Genomic DNA, 17,434 nt, shown 5'->3' on the forward strand with positions numbered 1-17,434 from the left:
GGAGAATCCACCACAGTCCCTTTCTAAGTTGTTCCAATGGTTAATTACCCTCACTGTTAAAAATTTGAACCTTATTTCCAGTCTGAATTTGTCTTGCTTCCAGCCACTAGATCATCTTAGACCTTTGTCTGCTAGATTGAGGAACTCTCTGTTATAAAACGTCTGTTCTCCAAGTAGGTACAGTATATATAGACTGTGATCAAGCTACTCCTTAATCTTCTCTTTGATAAGGAAATAAATTGAGCTCCTTGAGTCCCTTGCTATAAGGCATGTTTTCCAGTCCTTTAATGAGTCTTGTGGCTCTTCTCCGAATCCTCTCCGATTTTTCAACATCCTTCTTGAAGTGTGGATACCACAACTAGCTACAGTATTGCAGGAGCAGTCATACCAGTGCCAAACGCAGAGGTAATATAACCTCTCTACTCGTATTCAATATTCCCATAGCAGAGGGAGAAAACATTTAGGGGCATAAAAGGAGGAAAGAAATGTTTTTACATGAGATTTTAAGAGATGGAGTCCCTGAGACAGAGGAAAGTTGTCCCTGACACAAGGAGTTGTAGAAGAGAAGGCTCTCGCACCACCAGAGGTGAGATGATGGGAAGGGACAAAGGAGACCAATTCTATACAGACAGACATATGGAGGGCAGTAGAGGGGAAGAGGTACATATTTAGCATCAGAATGTTCCTTTTTCTGTTTTCATGTTACCACAATCACAATTCTAAAAGCAAAATGTGAGCAAAGGGTATTAAAAAGTGAATTGCAAAGCTTTAAATTAAACACTTTAAGATTGCAAATGAGTATCAGGATCTAATTACAGACTTTACAATTACAAATAAATTTTTAAACAACCTATCTGAAAAATCTACTGCCATCAGAAACAGCTCCTCTCTGTATGCTTCTAGATGGGGGGGAAAAAGCTGAAATCAGGTGTTTGGCTGCTTTTCAAATACGTTGTTTTATAATATGAACTGTTAAGTCTTCACATATGCAATAGACCCTACACATACTTAGACACATAACAGACACTGTATTATCTATATTGTGTTACCCCAGAAAATTTCACAGGCTGCTCAGACATTGGAGTGGCTACCACTGTATTTGCTTGAGGTGAAATTAGTTTGGATGCAGATCTCTCACACAGCATCTGTGTCACTACTTAAGTTCTGCAGTGAGAGGCTCTTGTCAGAAGAAGGAATTAGATTGAGTGGCCATGCAAGTGAGGGGTGTCTATACCCTCCTGTGTGCTTCAGAAAGGGTCTTCATTCCAGCCTCTAGTAGCCTAGGGTTGGATTCAGTTCCCTGAATTTCTTGTCTGAGCACATATTAGCAGGGTGAAATCCATCTGCCTTAAGCCAGCTTTGTGTGGGAAGGAATGAATTTCACTCTGAATGATTTCAGCTGGTAATTATTTTTACAAAAGCTTTGCAATGTCTTGGGTTTCAGTGACTGTCATGTAAAAAATACTTAATGTTAAAAACAAAAGGAATTTTCCTTTTCTCTGTTTGTACTTATTGTATAGCAAGACTTTCCCATCAGTCTGGTCAAGGCCACAAGTTCTAACTCACTCAGGATTCTGCTGACTACATTTCCTTGGAGAGCTCTCTAGGATGCTAATTAAGATGGATAACATTCCACAGAATGAGTTGACCGGAGTCCTTCATTTGGTGTGGAAACCATATATTCAGCAACCCTTATTATTCCTCTCTCCCTCCTACTTTTGATAAAAAGCTATAAATAGCACTGTGGGAAAATAAAAGCTTTAGCATTCCAGCCTCTAAAGGGGAAGTTTCTGGTCTGATTCTTAGAGGCCTCCACAAACCTGAGGAACCTGGGCAATGGGCTCTGGGCTTTGCTGTTTGTAGGTGTTGCTGCGTCTCACCCTGAGCAGGTGACTGGCATAGATTTGTCATTGTTCTGGCTGAGCAGCCCTCATTATTTCCAAATTGAAATCTCTTAGACTCTCATAAATATTTGACAGTCTCCAAGGAAATTTTGACATTTTTCAAACTAAGCCTCCACACACAATATCTAAGGAAGCTGATGTTTTAAATGAAAACATCTGTAGGTGTGTGTTAAAATGTATTTAAACCTGTAATACAAAGAAGCAATCATACATTGTGATATGTACCTTGGTGTAGCAGTTAGCCAGATGAAACCAGGGACTCCACGCAGGACCATATCTGAATGATGTGGTCGTATGTAGATAAGTGAGGTTTAAATACATCTTAAATAATGCAAATTAAAGAATAAGAAATGTGAAGAAAGAGAAATATAAGCTGGTGTCCTGGACCCAAAGCAAAGTGATGAGTTGATTTACGGTGAATGTAAGATTAAGCAATTCCACCTCACATAATACACTAAAAATCATGGTTTTGCAAACACATGACTAAGTCAAGGAATGAGGGGTTGGTGTGTTGAATAAAAATATTAGTTGGAGCAATTCATAGAACTGAAAGAGCTTTCATTGCAAAAGATCAGATACTAATTTGTGACTAATATTCTTATACTTAGGAAACCTGGGATAGTTACTTAGAAGAATTTAGTGACTGACTGCTTTCCTGTGCCTGATCCTAACTAGTGTTCATGTGGGGAGGCCATTACACTTTGAGAGAAACAGAGGAAGCCCTGAACGATCTATGACACAGTTGTTTGAGAATGGATTCCTGTTGTAACCTGAAATTTTGACCTGAGTTTATATCATACTGCTGACTTTAAAGCTGCTCAGATTAGTTCAGGACTAAAGAACAAGATGGATTGTAACCTTGTGCTTCTGATGTCTACCTCTGCATCAGTCTATACTGGGAAGGCTTTTGTTTTAGAGGTCCACCAAACTTGCTGCTCTATATAATGCAAAAAGTAGAAGGACTTGATATTTGCCCAAATTTGTCTCCTCACCTCAGTTTCTCCTCAGGAGGCACATTTGGTTCTGCTGGGTGACAGTGGATGATGGAATCTGTGGAGTCCTCTGCTATTCAAGTTTTGTAAAAGGAGTCAGAGGGGTGCATGTGGAAGGCAACCTTTTGATCAGAGGTTTGATGCAGGGAGGATCCTTACCTTAAAAGAAAAAAGGTATAATTGAACCCACTGATGTATGAAAGTAAGAGTGTGGAATTAGCATATTCAAAGTCAAGTATCAGGGGGTAGCCATGTTAGTCTGTATCCACAAAAACAACAAGGAGTCTGGTGGCACCTTAAAGACTAACGGATATATTTGAGCATAAGCTTTTGTGGGTAAAAACCTCTCTTCTTCAGATCACATCAGTGTTTTGGGGATTAGATAATAGTGGTTCAGCACTTAAAAAATGTTCAATATTATATAAGTACCGTTTGCAGTGTTGTTGTAGCCATGTTGGTCACTGGATATTAGAGAGACGAGGTGGGTGAGGTGAGGTGATTTTTTATTGGACCAACTTCTGTTGGTGAAAGAGACAAGCTTTTGATTTTACACAGAGCTCTCCTTCAGTTTAGAAGAGCTCTGTGTAAAGTTAATTTCTCACCCAACAGATGTAGGTGCAATAAAAGATATTAACTTGTCTGTCTAATATAAGTGATGGGTATTACTAAAACTGCTGAACAAAGATAGAGACCTAGCTTAAAGCATTTATTAATAGAAGGACCTTTGAGACCTGTGGATGAAAAGTGCTGTGGAAATGTAAATATCACTTCAGAAATTGTACTTTTCTTTCCATACACATTGATGAAGCACTGCCATTGATTATTTGGCTGTCACTAGAAATGATTTGTATGAAATAAATGGGAATCTCTCCTCCATCTGCTGCAGTGAGTCAGGCCTGATATCGACAGTGAGTGAGAGACTGGAGAGTTTAGAAATTGACACAAATTTGCCTTTCCAACCCCCCAGTCTCCTTTGCAAAGATAACCAATCAACCAAGATTAGGGACAAAAATGTCTGACCTGGGTTTCCTCCGAGCAGTGGTGCAATTAAACTGTACTTCCAACACTGAAGATTCTTGGAGAAGCATTGAGGTAGCAGCAGGAGGGAGATGAAATTCCACATGATTCAGCCACGATGACAGCTGACGCAGCTCCAGCTCAGCACCACAACATTAACGATTGAGTAATTTACAGCTGTGAGGGGGTGGATCAGCCACTGTGGGCCTCTCTCCTTTTTTTAATCTCAAACAGCAATTATTGACGCTGCTGCCACTGTGCACACACCTCATAGGGGGAGAGTATTTAATCTCTCAGCACAGCAAATCATTTCTCTCCATTCATCCTTCAGAAGCATTTTTGAATTGTAATGAACAGGTGACATTAAAATCAACAGGTTTTCTCTCAAACATGCCCATGGGAAAGAGTGGATGATGAAATCTGTGGATGAAGTTCCCTGACTGAAGAAGATATGATTTGGATGGTTCAGGCAGTATTTGTGTTCTTGTTTCACATGTTGCCCAGCAGTGACATTGCTGACAGCACTGAGGAGGATATTCCTTTCTCAGCCTTGCTATATATTATTTAGCTGGACATGGGAGAACCAACTCTCATGGTCTAGTGGCTGAAGCCTTGGAGGTATCCAGGGTCTTCCCTGATGCTCTGTCTTCTGTTTCTGCTTGAACATATAACAATACTTACACAGAATAACAAAAATCTGAAAGATCTCTAAGTAATTAAACCTGGGGAAACTGAGGCTCAGTTTTCCATATATGAAATTAGAATAAATTACTTACCCATGGTGGCACAGTGAAAAATAAGCAGAGCTAGAAATAGATCCCAGGAGTCTTGCTTGCTACATTTTTCCTAACTCTACCAGTGACTGTTAATTAGGCCATCATTAGAAGGTGCTGCTTATTGATACTGACACTGTTTCTGTGAAATCAGATGTGGAATGGTTCCCATCCTTCCTTTTCCCCCTTTGGATATGGTACTTCTGCAGGGCGATTGGAACTAGACACAGACTTCTGCTGAAATTGGACCCTGGAGACTCAGACTGGTGAAACTGTAATATGAAAAGAGCCTTAGATGTGTTCAGTTCTCCCATGTTTACTTACTGCTTTTTCTTCCAGTAAAAGAAGCTAACTAGACTTTCATAACTGCAGAATGGTTTGCGAGTGCCTGACTCTGCACATATTAAGAATGATTTTACGAAGTGACAGCTCACCCACCCCTTAACTGAAGGCTGCTCTGGACTTTTCACCTGCTCACAAAGATTTCTTTTGGGCTCAACCTACTTTGGGACCTGAAAACAAAATAACATTAAATTGTGAACATGTCTCAGTTAATATACCATTTGAATGAAAACCCATGAACATGTGCTTAAAAGAAATGTTATAAACCCTACTACGCCTTATTAATCGCTGCACTGCTCCAGTTCTATAGGGGTGTAACTCCACTGATCAAAACTGGAGCAAAAATGTGGAGAATCGTGCGCCTTGAGTTGCTTTTTAATGTTGTCGCTCATTTGCACCTTGAAGTGTTTAAACCCAGACATTGTAGGAGCCATGGTTGCATCATCTTGTCTGGAACTGCAAATGGGTCTTATCAGGGGAAGCATATAATCTCATTCATTGCTTGCTGCCGAGTCCAGTAAAGGCACAGGAGTAGGTAGGATACAATCAATCAGCTGTTACGTGGCGAATGCTAATTATACTGTAGGTGGCTCTCTCTTTTCCTTTTAGAACCGGAATCCAGGGTTTCCAAATTGGAGGTGTATCTCAGTTGCCTGGCCAGCATGATTTTATTTCATCTTTATAATGCACTTGAATGACAAATTCTCATAGCATTTTTAGAAAGCCTTTTATTTCTTTTTGCCTCCTCAGAGATTGAGACAGTGAAGTTAGCCCGCTCAGTTTTCAGCAAACTCCATGAGATCTGCAGCAGCTGGGTGAAAGACTTTCCACTTCAAAGGAGGCCCTACCGCTATTATGAGACATCCATCCATGCCATCAAAAACATGCGCAGGAAGATGGAAGACAAGCATGTCTGCATTCCTGACTTCAACATGCTCTTCAACCTTGAGGTAAGGGGGCTGATGTGGGTGAGTTAACATACTGAATATGGGTTTTGGGAAATTAGTAAGCATTTTACTGTGAAAATGAAAGATGTATATATGACCAGCCTTAGATAGTTGGGATCCAAGAGACACATGCCTTGTCTAAATTAATTCAGGGAGTGTAGTGTAAATATTTATGGGTCTCACAGAACGCCCATGGCCTATATAGGATGAAGCAGAAGCTTTCATAGATACCTAGTGCCTATCCCATCCTACTGTAGCCACTTGTCCAGTTACTGGGTGGCTTCACCCCCGTCCAACTGGAATCTGCATTTTATTGTAAGATTTTCACCCTTCATTTGGACTAGTTTTGTCCTGTTGTTTAGATGTTGTCATTTACAAGGCTGGTGGCCTTCTTATAATCTAGAAACTTGCATTCTGCTGGCAACAGAAGAGCAGAGAGAACAATATAGGGTGCATTCACCTTCATGGAGATTGAGAGCAGTATGGGTTCTGCAATGCTCCTCGGATTTAGTGGCCTGAGACTCAACAGTAACATAGAGTTCCCCTTGTGGCAGCCAGTGCATTGTGTTACTAAGGAGTAAGCTGAGGCAGGATCCTCTATTTGACTGAGGATTGCCCAGATAGCAGAGAATCACAAACTGAGAAAGAGGTAATGGTGCAACTCAGAGCTGTTTAGTTGCCTGCTGAGCCAGGCCTGTGCTGCTGAACTACCATGTTTTTTGGGAGAAACATCAAGAAGTCAAAAGCAGGAGAAGGAAAGGAGGTAAAAACCAGTCCTCCTGGGAGAACAGGTTCACAAAAAAGCAACCAGGACCAACTTTTTGGTAGATCCTGGCCCAGGGTTACTTTCATCCATCTCTTCATATCACTTATCAGCAAAACCCTAATGCAAGCTTTTCTTCAGATGTAAAATCTCAGACATTGTGAAATGGCAAGTATGTGAAGTAGCAAGAATTACATAACCTGGATCAGTATGATGGAAAAATTGATTTGTATTATGCTTTGTCAGTTTAATAAGCATTTTCTTGCACCCATAGTTCTTGCCTTTAAGATGTATTATGTTAATGCAAACTGAGGTAGGTTTGTTTCCTTTGCCTGTCAATTATCACCTTTCTTCACTCAAATTTGTGTTGGAGCCCATCACTTAAAAATTACAATGTATAAATATTTTAGTTCTTTAGATGGCTGTCAAGGTTGAGTGGGCACTGACAGTGGGTTGGTGAGTTGTGTGTAGAAATTGGATGCAGACGCTGATGTCTCTTGCTCCTGGAGCATTGTTTCCTCTGTGAGCAGTTTGGGCAAGACAAGAAGCCTGAGTTGAAGATGAAGTATTCTGCCTCTCTTGAGCTGAGAATGTGATCACACTTAACTACCTGATGAGACAGTACATATTAATGTATTAATTACAGATACCTGAACTGATGTGGATTGAATAAAAACCTTAGGGCTATGTGGCTTCATAGTTTAATGCCCTAGCATTTCACCTCTAAGAAACTGAGGTCAAATCTGGATTTATGCATTTTGCTTTCAGCACATGGTGGTCTCATCCAGCTGGCTGGCTGTTCAGCTCACAAAGTCTTGCCACACTTTGGTGTGAATGACCATTTTTATTCAAGAAAAGTTTAGGCATGAATAACTGAAGGTATAACAAAACAGATGTGAGGTGCATTAGCAGAGCTACGCAGATGATGCATGCATAATGCCTGCCCATGCTAAGCAAGTGCAATTGGTCAATTATATAATCTGACTGTGTATGCATATTCCCACATTATGATAAACAAAGAGTTTAGCTGAGTTCTCAAGTGGAGATTCTGCCTCTCTAACTGCATTATACCACTAATGTGAAAGCACAGTGGGGACACCAGTAATCTCAAGTTAAATGGTTTTAATGATAGTCCAGTTAACCAGCTGCACTGCTTATCTTCATCAGTTTTTGATTCAAGGTTGTCTCTTGGCAGGACCAAGAGGAGCAAGCGTATTTTGCAGTATTTGATGGTCATGGAGGGGTGGATGCTGCCATCTATGCCTCCATCCATCTCCATGTGAATTTGGTACACCAGGAGATGTTTCAACATGACCCAGCGGAGGCACTGTGTAGAGCATTCCGGGTGACAGATGAACGCTTTGTTCAGAAGGCAGCCAGAGAGGTGAGTTAGTATCATTGGGGGGAGGGAATTTTTTTTGACTCTGAAGATTATTTTTTTAATAACTTCTATTTAAAAATGAAAGTAAATTATGCGAATTTCAAGATGGGGAGAGATGAAGAGCAAACATCCTACACATCTGAGTTCAGCTTCTCTCTCAACAACCACTGCATGCCTGTTCCGGATGGGACTTGACAATCGCTTTTCCCTTTCATTGCTGTACAACCACATCCCTTGCTTCCTCAGATCTGGTAGGCAGCTTTTTTTGCAGCGAATGCTTGACAGATAGCCTCATTGGCTCTTATTCACTAGAGCTCACGCATGACACCTCTGTAATGAACCTGGAAAGCAGGAAACCCACCACTATCCTTGAACCCAAGTCTTTAGGGTGATAAATCACCAGATGGCCAGGGATTGCCATGAATCATTTCAGTGAGCCCTCACTGAAGGATTAGGAAATGACATTGATGGATTTGGAATGGGCGGTTGTCTAGCCTCTCTGAGGTGGAGTTAAAGTAGGGAGCAAAAGGCCCGAGGTTGTGCAAGAAATACACATTCTCCTACACCCAGCGCTGTCTCCCAGGAATCTTTTTCTTCGTGTTGCTTTATTCATGGATGTTACTGACTTCGCATCATGTGAAAGGAAACTACTAAGGCTTATAAAAATGGACATTGGATTGAACCTTACTTATTTTAGTCACCTTTTGGTTCTCTTGCATCTAGAACTGCAGCCAGCGCACCAATGGCACTGTGTAAATTCACAGAGTCACTGACTAAAGCCAGCTGATTCTGAACAAATTGGAAGCACTAGAGTTTAACATCCAACAGAAGTTTTGGTAGAATGAGTCATTGTGAGAAATTAAGTATAAGTAGTTGTAGCAAAAGTTTTAACCAGGGACAAGGAGCAGCAATGGATTTGTTCTTTTAGCCCTTAGGTATGTACGTAGGGCCTGATGCTGCAGTCTTGATGCACGCAAACAATACTCACTGACTTTGGGAGTCACGTGCATGTACAGACTGCAGGGGCAGGCCCAGGTCCCTTTGGAATTTTTAAGCTTGAGGTAAGTATGGTCAAAATCCTCAATTCCATGTTAAATTTCACAAGGCCTCTGAGAGTCCATGGTACAGTGTATTTGCCAACTGATTATTAATGAACCTGAAATCTTTACAAACATGGCCAGTAGGTACTGGGTTGAATCTATGCTGTCAAAGACACCCTTCTCCTTCTCTTGAAAATACTTTCCCTTACTACCTGTCCCCAGTACTTCAGTTCTGGCTCCAGGGGGAAGGCTTTGCACTAGCTCAGCTCAGCTCACACACAGCCTTGAGTATACACATATTTTTAAATAGGACATCAGTATGGGAATGGGATAACATTCTTCCACTTATGGGGCACTGGTTCAAATCCAGCTCAGGCTGGCACTGGCCAGATACTCAATGACTGTGTTAAGTTGGGGAAAGGTGAGAGTCTATTGCCTAGTGGGTTTGTCTACAGCACAGAAACCACCATTACAGTTAGCACTAATTGCCCCCTTGTTGGCATTCTCACTACAGAGGCCAATGAGTGAATGGGTCAGAGAGGTTTAACGATCACTCCAAGTCAGGTCAGCTGCCGTTCACAGCATAGTTGTCCACTTTGAATAAGCAGAGCTTTTAATTCTCCAGGACTGTCAATTCAGCACCTTTCACAACCACTAAAATACATTTATGAAGGGGGAGGAGGAGTTCTATTCTTTTGTTGTTACACTTATTGTGTTTGCTCTTTGATTACTTTTTTTAAAATTCTTTCATAGCGTCACAAAGAGATCACATTCCTTAGCACTTTTCACATAAGGTGGATCTCAAGATACTTTATAAGTGACTCACTCTCTGAGGTAGTTAAGTTAAACCAATTCATTTCACAGATGGGAAACTGGGTGCCCGAGAGGGTTACAAAGTGAATCAGTGGCAGAGTGCAGGATTTGAACATTAGACTTTCACCAGACATACAGGACAAAATTGTGACTTCAGTTACTCGCATTCAGCCATGTTGGCTTTGGGGGAGAGAATGGAATGGTAGCAAATGTAGAACAAATGCAGCCCCATTTCTCTGCCATTAGAACAGCCTTATTTGAACGTCAGCATGTTCTGCTTTGAGGGAAGCAGTGAAAGTTGTTTCAAGGCATTTCAATTCCAGTTCATCTTCATTGGCCCATTTAAAACTAGTAGATCGTATTTTTTCCAGAGCCTGCGGTGTGGCACCACTGGTGTGGTAACATTCATCCGAGGAAATATGCTGCATGTAGCTTGGCTTGGTGACTCCCAGGTGATGCTTGTGAGACAGGGCCAAGCTGTGGAACTAATGAAGCCTCATAAACCGGATAGAGAGGTAAGAATGGCCTGTTTTAACTGAAGATGGATAGCTTCTCACTTTTCATATTTATTTTCTGACTTCAAACAAAGATTTATGACTGCTGTCCGCATATAAAAGAGCTTTTGTATTATTGATCGCCTTGTCTATCTCCTTTGGAACAGCTGAGCAAGCACCTGTCCAGTTACTCCTATTGCTTTGGATAAGATTACTGAGTTGTCAAAACCTTTTGTTCTGATCTGATAGGGGGGCAGGATAAAACCCCTGCAGAAATTGAAGTGCTAATCTTTGCAGTATGGGCTCAGGACTGCTGTGCATGTGAAAACACCAATACATTGCTGAAGGCACCCAGAGTCTGATGACGGCAACAGAGACCTGATCAACTCTTATGTTGCCTTGCGGTTTAGGACGAGAAGAAGCGCATTGAGGCCCTTGGTGGCTGTGTAGTCTGGTTTGGGGCCTGGAGAGTGAATGGGAGTTTGTCCGTCTCCAGAGCTATTGGTAGGAAATGTACTTTAATTCTTGCATCCACTTCTCTTCCCTGTTTTAATTATCTTTTGATTTCTATTGATCACACTGTGTAATACAACAGATAAATAGAACCAGGAACAACTCTCTCCATTCTTCTGGAAAACAGATGCTGGTCTAGCCTGTTATTCCAAGAGACTCCTCTAAATTTAGGGAAAAGAATAATTGGTTCCTTGTCTGAGAATAAATAAAAGGGTTCCAGGATGCCACCTATCGCTCAACATGCCAATCAAAAACCTGAGATTTGAAATATCTTTGCTTTCCATTTTCCACAGGGGATGCTGAGCACAAGCCATATATCTGTGGAGATGCAGACTCCGCCTCCACTGTACTGGATGGGTCTGAAGACTACCTCATTTTAGCCTGCGATGGCTTCTATGACACAGTAAATCCTGATGAGGCAGTGAAGGTGGTGGCTGACCACCTGAAGGAGAACAATGGAGATAGCAGCATGGTGGCACACAAATTAGTGGCATCAGCACGAGATGCTGGCTCCAGTGACAACATCACTGTCATTGTAGTATTTCTCAGGGACATGAACACAGCAGTAAATGTTAGTGAGGACTCAGACTGGACAGAGAACTCTTTTCAAGGAGGACAAGAAGATAGTGGGGAAGATAAAGAAAACCATGGAGATTGCAAACGGCCATGGCCTCAACACCAGTGCTCAGCGCCTGCAGATCTAGGGTATGATGGGCGAGTGGATTCCTTCACTGATAGAACTAGCTTGAGCATAGGGTCCAAAATTAACCTGTTTGAAGACCAGCGCTATTTAGACCTGATGAAAACAGAAACAAGCCAACCTCAGAATGCCAAACATTTGTTACCAGTTCAAGTGTTTAGTCCTAGCCTACCAAAGGGAGTCAATTTGGTCAATGGCTCAACAGCGAAGAATGAATCTCCAAAAAGCACAGGATCTTCAGTGGCTGAACCGACAGATCCAAGGGGATATTCTGCTTCTCTTAGTTTGAGGTCCATAGGGCAGCATATTTACAGAATGGGGGGTTTATCTCCACGCTTTTCTGGATTGGAAAAGGAACAATTCAGATCCTTGGGGAAAAGAGTCTCTGCTTTTTCTCACTTCTACAATGCAAAGAAGGGACGTGGAGCCAGGCTCAAACCAAAGTTTCACACATATCTCTTTGCTCACAAACCTTCCCATATGGAAGGATTAGGTCCGTCCTTACCTGTCCAAAGTGGCAGTAAAATTAAGATGTTGGTAAGAAGTTCTCTGTGGTGGAGGATGAATAGTCACAAAGTTTATGGTGAGAATATGCTCTTGAGTCTAAGACAGAGTAATTATACACCAGATCCATACCTTTATCAGAGCTGAAAAATATAACCATCCTCCTTGTATCCCCCCTTCAGACAACTAGTTTAGTCAATCCCAGAATAAAAGGTGAGCATTTTAGATCTGTGTTAAGGTTCCCTGTAAAACTCAGCTCAGATGTAAATAGACAAAGGAATTAAAAAAATAGTTTGTCACAATAAAACTGCTGGTGATGCCACTCTATCTAAGTACACCCCCACAAACACATGCACGTAAGTATCTATATTCTCATTCACTAGACAAGCTGGTTAGTTGGCTCAGGTGAATAGACACAGTTAGAAACTGTTGAAAAAAAATGCAGCTGAAAATAAAGTTGAACCTGCCTGAGATATGTCTATGGAGCACTATTTTTTTAACACTACCCTGTTTTAGAATGCCAAATGTTGTAAAGGGTCAGGTTAGAGTTTCCACAGAAGTCCAGGTGATTTTTTTTCCTTTGTTTATTTAGACTAATATTGAGAGAAATCTATAGAAAACCATCCACTTTGCAGGTAAAAGACTAAAAGCCATACAGGGTATTAACAGGTAATTTAAGAACGGAGAGATTCATGCTGTAAACTCTACTCTGTTCTTAGACTAAGGTACATACAATTGATTTAGCTATTATTTCCTGTAACATATAATGTGGAATATGAAAAAAAGTGTTTGTATTTTTTTAAAAAATTGTTCCCTATGGCTACATAGATACACAGTATGGGGGGATTTCATAACTTTTTGGTGCTTTTAGTGGCATTTTTATTAGTCAGTCAGTTTAGGAGGCTGTTGTCAACTGGCTTTAATCTAACAGGACTGTGGTTAATTGGTATGAGATCCTCATCACACCTTCATCTCAGGTGTTGAAAGAAACTCAGTCTGAGATGATGTCCGGGTACAATATGCTGTCACTAAACTGATCATGCTGTAGAACTGCTTGTTAAGAATAATAAACAATTTGATCAGGATTTTGTTTTAGGTTAGTTTCCAGGCTGCAAGGGCATAATTTAAAATAAACTGGAAGTTTTTAGGGCTGATAAAATGCTGGAGTGAGTGTGACATCACTACTACTGAATTCTTGTTGTTCCCGATAGAGTCAGAAAATGGATGTGAGACTGCTATAGTAACCCAAAGTGAATGGAAATGCTGGGGATGTAGATGAATGAGGGTGGTTGCTTTGTTTAGCTGAGATCGTAAAATGCACTGACAATCCAGAGCTCTGCTCCAACAAATTTAGATTTGCAGAGATGAAAAATGTGGGGTGCCCATTTGTTTATCCCAGTGAACAACAGCATTATTTAAAAAACAACAACCACCCACTAACCTATCCTTGAGGTGATGTCTTACACACTTAAAGGAATAGTTAATTAGAACACAAAAGTAATTTAAAACTGTTCCAGTTGAATGCATCAGACAACATATTAGGCATCCTGCCACTATTATTTGCCACAATAACTAACTATGAGAATACTCATTTGGCACTGGTATGAATATAAAATGTAATTCTCCCACAGCATTTAATTTTAGCAATGATTTAATATGCCACTCAATCTTAGCAGTAACACTTTAAAAATCAGCCTTACTGTTAACATTTAAATATTTTAACAAATTCTAGCTAAGTAGTTAAGAGTCTAAATTATTTGAAACCATGAGACTCGAACTTTACTGATCTCAGCTTGCTCTTTAAGTCTGTCTTTTAAAAGACATTTGATGAAATAGTGAAAAGCTATAAGCAAACAGGAGTTGAAGTGTGGTTTTAGATTCCTGTAATTATTTTGCAGTTTTTTAAAACCATAAATATAATTGAGTCATTGACTTGTACATTTGTCATCTTAAAAAGCCTTAGATGTTAACATTCTCTTCAGATGTATTGTATGTTTCTAATCAGATTTACTAAGGAAATTTGAGAAGCCACACAATACTAAAAGTATGCAATTTTGGGCATCTTGCTGTTGCCTTTTCATTGTTTAAACTTCTCACACTAGTGTAGAAGATGCATTGAAAGTCTCTTCTGTTTGATAGTTGTACTTTTATTGGAAGGTGATGTAAGTGCAATTCCTTGTTTAAGTAAGTATGTCAAGATAAAGTTATGGATGATAGAACTTCCCAACGTGAAAGACTGGTTGAAAAGTACTGGAGTGAGTGTACGCTCTCTTGTCAAGGGTGTAGTTCTTTAGGTGTGGATTCACAAATGATCATTCTGCTTCTCAGACCATTTAGGAGGGAAATTGCCATCATAGTTCCTGTGTAGTCCAGTGCAAAATATTGTATAAATAGCAAGTATTCATTTCTTCACTGTATTCATTTAGAGTAGATAGATTCATTTGTAAGGTAAGTCTTTTAAAATTCTATAATACATATAAAAGTAGTGGTTATTGGTCTGATATATGCTGCTCTTGATTCTACACACTAGACAAAAAAGCAGTGCTTTGTGAAACGCAATGTTTTCTCTTAATGCCACTGGTGATAGGAAGTAGTTCTCTTCAGTTCAAAATCTGGTGCCCTTATTTGCTGCTTGCTAACGTAAGCAATAAGTTCCCCTCTAACTAATGGTATTTAAATGTTCTGTATCTTGTATTTTGATTGTCTATCTGGTGATAAATAGACAAATATAAAAGTATCTATATAAATGTATTTATTAACTGTTAATTCTAAGATTCAGTCTGTGACTTGTGTTTTGTAATTTTATTGTGCATCTCAGTAGTGATAAAATTTGTATAACCTTTTCAATAAAGAGCTGAAGTATCCCTTTTTCAAGTTAACACAATGTGCATCAGTTTCAGTTTACCTATTAAACATGTTTTGCAGGAATAAAAAGGTAGGTAGTGAAAATTGTGTTGGTTTTGAGAAATGGACTTCAGGCTTTTTGTCTGAAGCTGTTCAGAACTCACTGGTATGCTATTCACTGTGAGTTTTAAAGGGATTAATTTAATCCCCCCTCCAATAGTTTCCAGTGTACACTTTTTAAATGTGCAACTCTTGAGGAATGTCTGCTGTTGCAGAGAGCAGTATAGCATCAGACCAGGGAGCTGTTAACCCATTTCGATTTGCACTAAAGGTGAGTGGAAACATGTAAATAACTTTTCTTTACCTAAAAGTGCCATCAATTGTCCTTGCAAGTTAAAATAATTCACTATTTATTTAGTTTAGTCTGCAGTGTAACATTTAAGGACAATGTCAAAGCAGATTTTAATTTATACCACATTGATAGTGGTACATTGTCAAACTCTGCTCCATTTTTGGAACACAGTCAGTGAAAAATGCATTGTGTTATGGACAGATAAACATGAGGTACAAGAAATTCAGTGTTTACAGATGAGACTGCTGTAGTTCAAGTCCACAATGCTATCCTATCTGCTACAGAGTAAATCCTGTTGTAGCACGGAGAAAGATTGATCTAAATTAGTGGCTGTTTTAGCACAGTATATTCACTCATTCAACACTAGTCACATAGACAAAGCCATTAAAGGGGATACTACAGCTTTGTTCATGCCTACAATTTAGGGCAATCTTTCTTTAGATCATAACTCTGCAACAGCAAATAAAACTTTCTACCCTTATAGCATGCAATAAATAATAGTGAAACATAAATGCAACCTCTAACGTAAATATTCATGTCCTTTTCCAGTCATTGTTAAGCAGGCTTAAAAGACTAGCTGCCAGCATTAAAGCATCAGAGAGAAAAAATCCTACAAAGATTTAGTTTAAGTATTTACACATTGACTGCATTTGTTTTCTTTTACTTACATCTTTCTTTGCTGCATTTCTTTACTTTCAAATTAGGGGAAACGGACTAGGCCGGGTTGGCAGAGATTGAGCCTGTCTTCTTCTCAAAGTAGTAACTTGTTTGGAGAGCTCCAGGTGTGGTGCCAGCTCCTACACGAGGTGCTTCTGTTGAGAGATACTTTGTGTTCTCTTGTTCATGGAAGTTCTAATGCTCTTTATGAAGTGAGTAAATCAATCATTTTTATGCTACAGCGTTGGGAGCTTTCCATTTGCAAACCTTATTCTACAGCTCATGAGGTCAGTTGTAATCCATGTAATAGTCACCCATATTTTATTTAATGTTTACGGATAAGCACTATGTTGAAATTTTAACAATATCTTAATAAAACAATTTAAAACATTTTTCAGTGGTCTGCTTATTTAAAGGCAAATATCAAACTCACATTCCTTGTGCTAAGCTGCTTCTGTACAGTAGTCTAATGGGATTTTACTGTTTAGAATTCAAATTGATGCTCTCAGTCTAGGGTTAAGCTGCTTTTACCTACTACTAAAAATGCATCTGAGTGTGACACGCAGAGTAGGAAGCAGGGGCATCTGACCACTGTGCTTCAATTTAAGCAAATCTAGAATTCAGAGTAGGCTGTATAAATGCTTTAAGGTTGTAGCTCCCTAAACTGTACCTGAATTGGTATCTTATTACCTCTCTCTAGGGGAGCCACATATTGACTTATCTATTTTATAACAAAGAAAGGGAGGTGCAGAATTTGAATGACATTTAGTTGTAACAGATGACTTTGTGCCATTTTCAGCAATAGCCCATTACTGGAAGTGCAACAGTTGCATACTTCAAGCCTACATTTTTAGGTGCCCTGTATTTTTTAAACATTGCTGTTAGCATTAAATTTTCCACAGTGCTTTAAGGACTATATCTTAGAACTCCAGGTGATTCTGGGCTCTGTAATGACCTGCAGACCTGGCATTAGTCGCTGTATGATTGGTAAACTAGCTGCCTGAGCATTTTTCACAAGCTGTCTTAACACTTCAACTAAAATGCACCAGTCCCTCACACTCAATTGTATTGAACAGTATGTAAGCAAAAGCTTCTAGATGACAGTTTCACTATGAAACTGGAGTAAAGAATACTATCCACTCCTAGGAAACTAAAAATCACAAGTGGAGAGGGAGTTATATAGTTGCTCAAATGGGTTAGTTTTTTTTGCTGTTTAAAATTAAGATTTTTCTAGGAAATAAGTGTAGATACCTAGCTTTCATTTTTAATCCAAGAACAGGCTCTCTCCCCAGGACCTTTCCTAGTAAAGAGCTTCTAGTTGAAAGTGTAGCACCTAGGTCAACCTTTTAAATAATCAGCTTCTCCCATAGCCCTAGTGGTGGCTGTTGGTCCTCATTT

The 17,434-nt window shown here is 39.8% G+C and overlaps 1 protein-coding gene across 1 annotated transcript in view; it reads left to right on the forward strand.

The window, feature by feature from the left end:
* The window catches only part of PPM1E (protein phosphatase, Mg2+/Mn2+ dependent 1E), a 115,570-nt gene extending 98,379 nt beyond the window's left edge, over positions 1–17,191 (forward strand). The window contains exons 3-7 of the mRNA XM_084650658.1: positions 5,779–5,978; positions 7,934–8,122; positions 10,344–10,487; positions 10,877–10,970; positions 11,273–17,191. Coding sequence (XP_084506784.1) covers positions 5,779–5,978; positions 7,934–8,122; positions 10,344–10,487; positions 10,877–10,970; positions 11,273–12,330 — 1,685 coding nt within the window. The 3' untranslated portion in view covers positions 12,331–17,191. The remainder of the gene's footprint in view (positions 1–5,778; positions 5,979–7,933; positions 8,123–10,343; positions 10,488–10,876; positions 10,971–11,272) is intronic.
* The last annotated feature ends 243 nt before the right edge of the window (positions 17,192–17,434 follow it).

This window comes from Lepidochelys olivacea, assembly GCF_965140295.1.
Source record: "Lepidochelys olivacea isolate rLepOli2 genome assembly, chromosome: 17".
Taxonomy (NCBI): domain Eukaryota; kingdom Metazoa; phylum Chordata; order Testudines; family Cheloniidae; genus Lepidochelys; species Lepidochelys olivacea.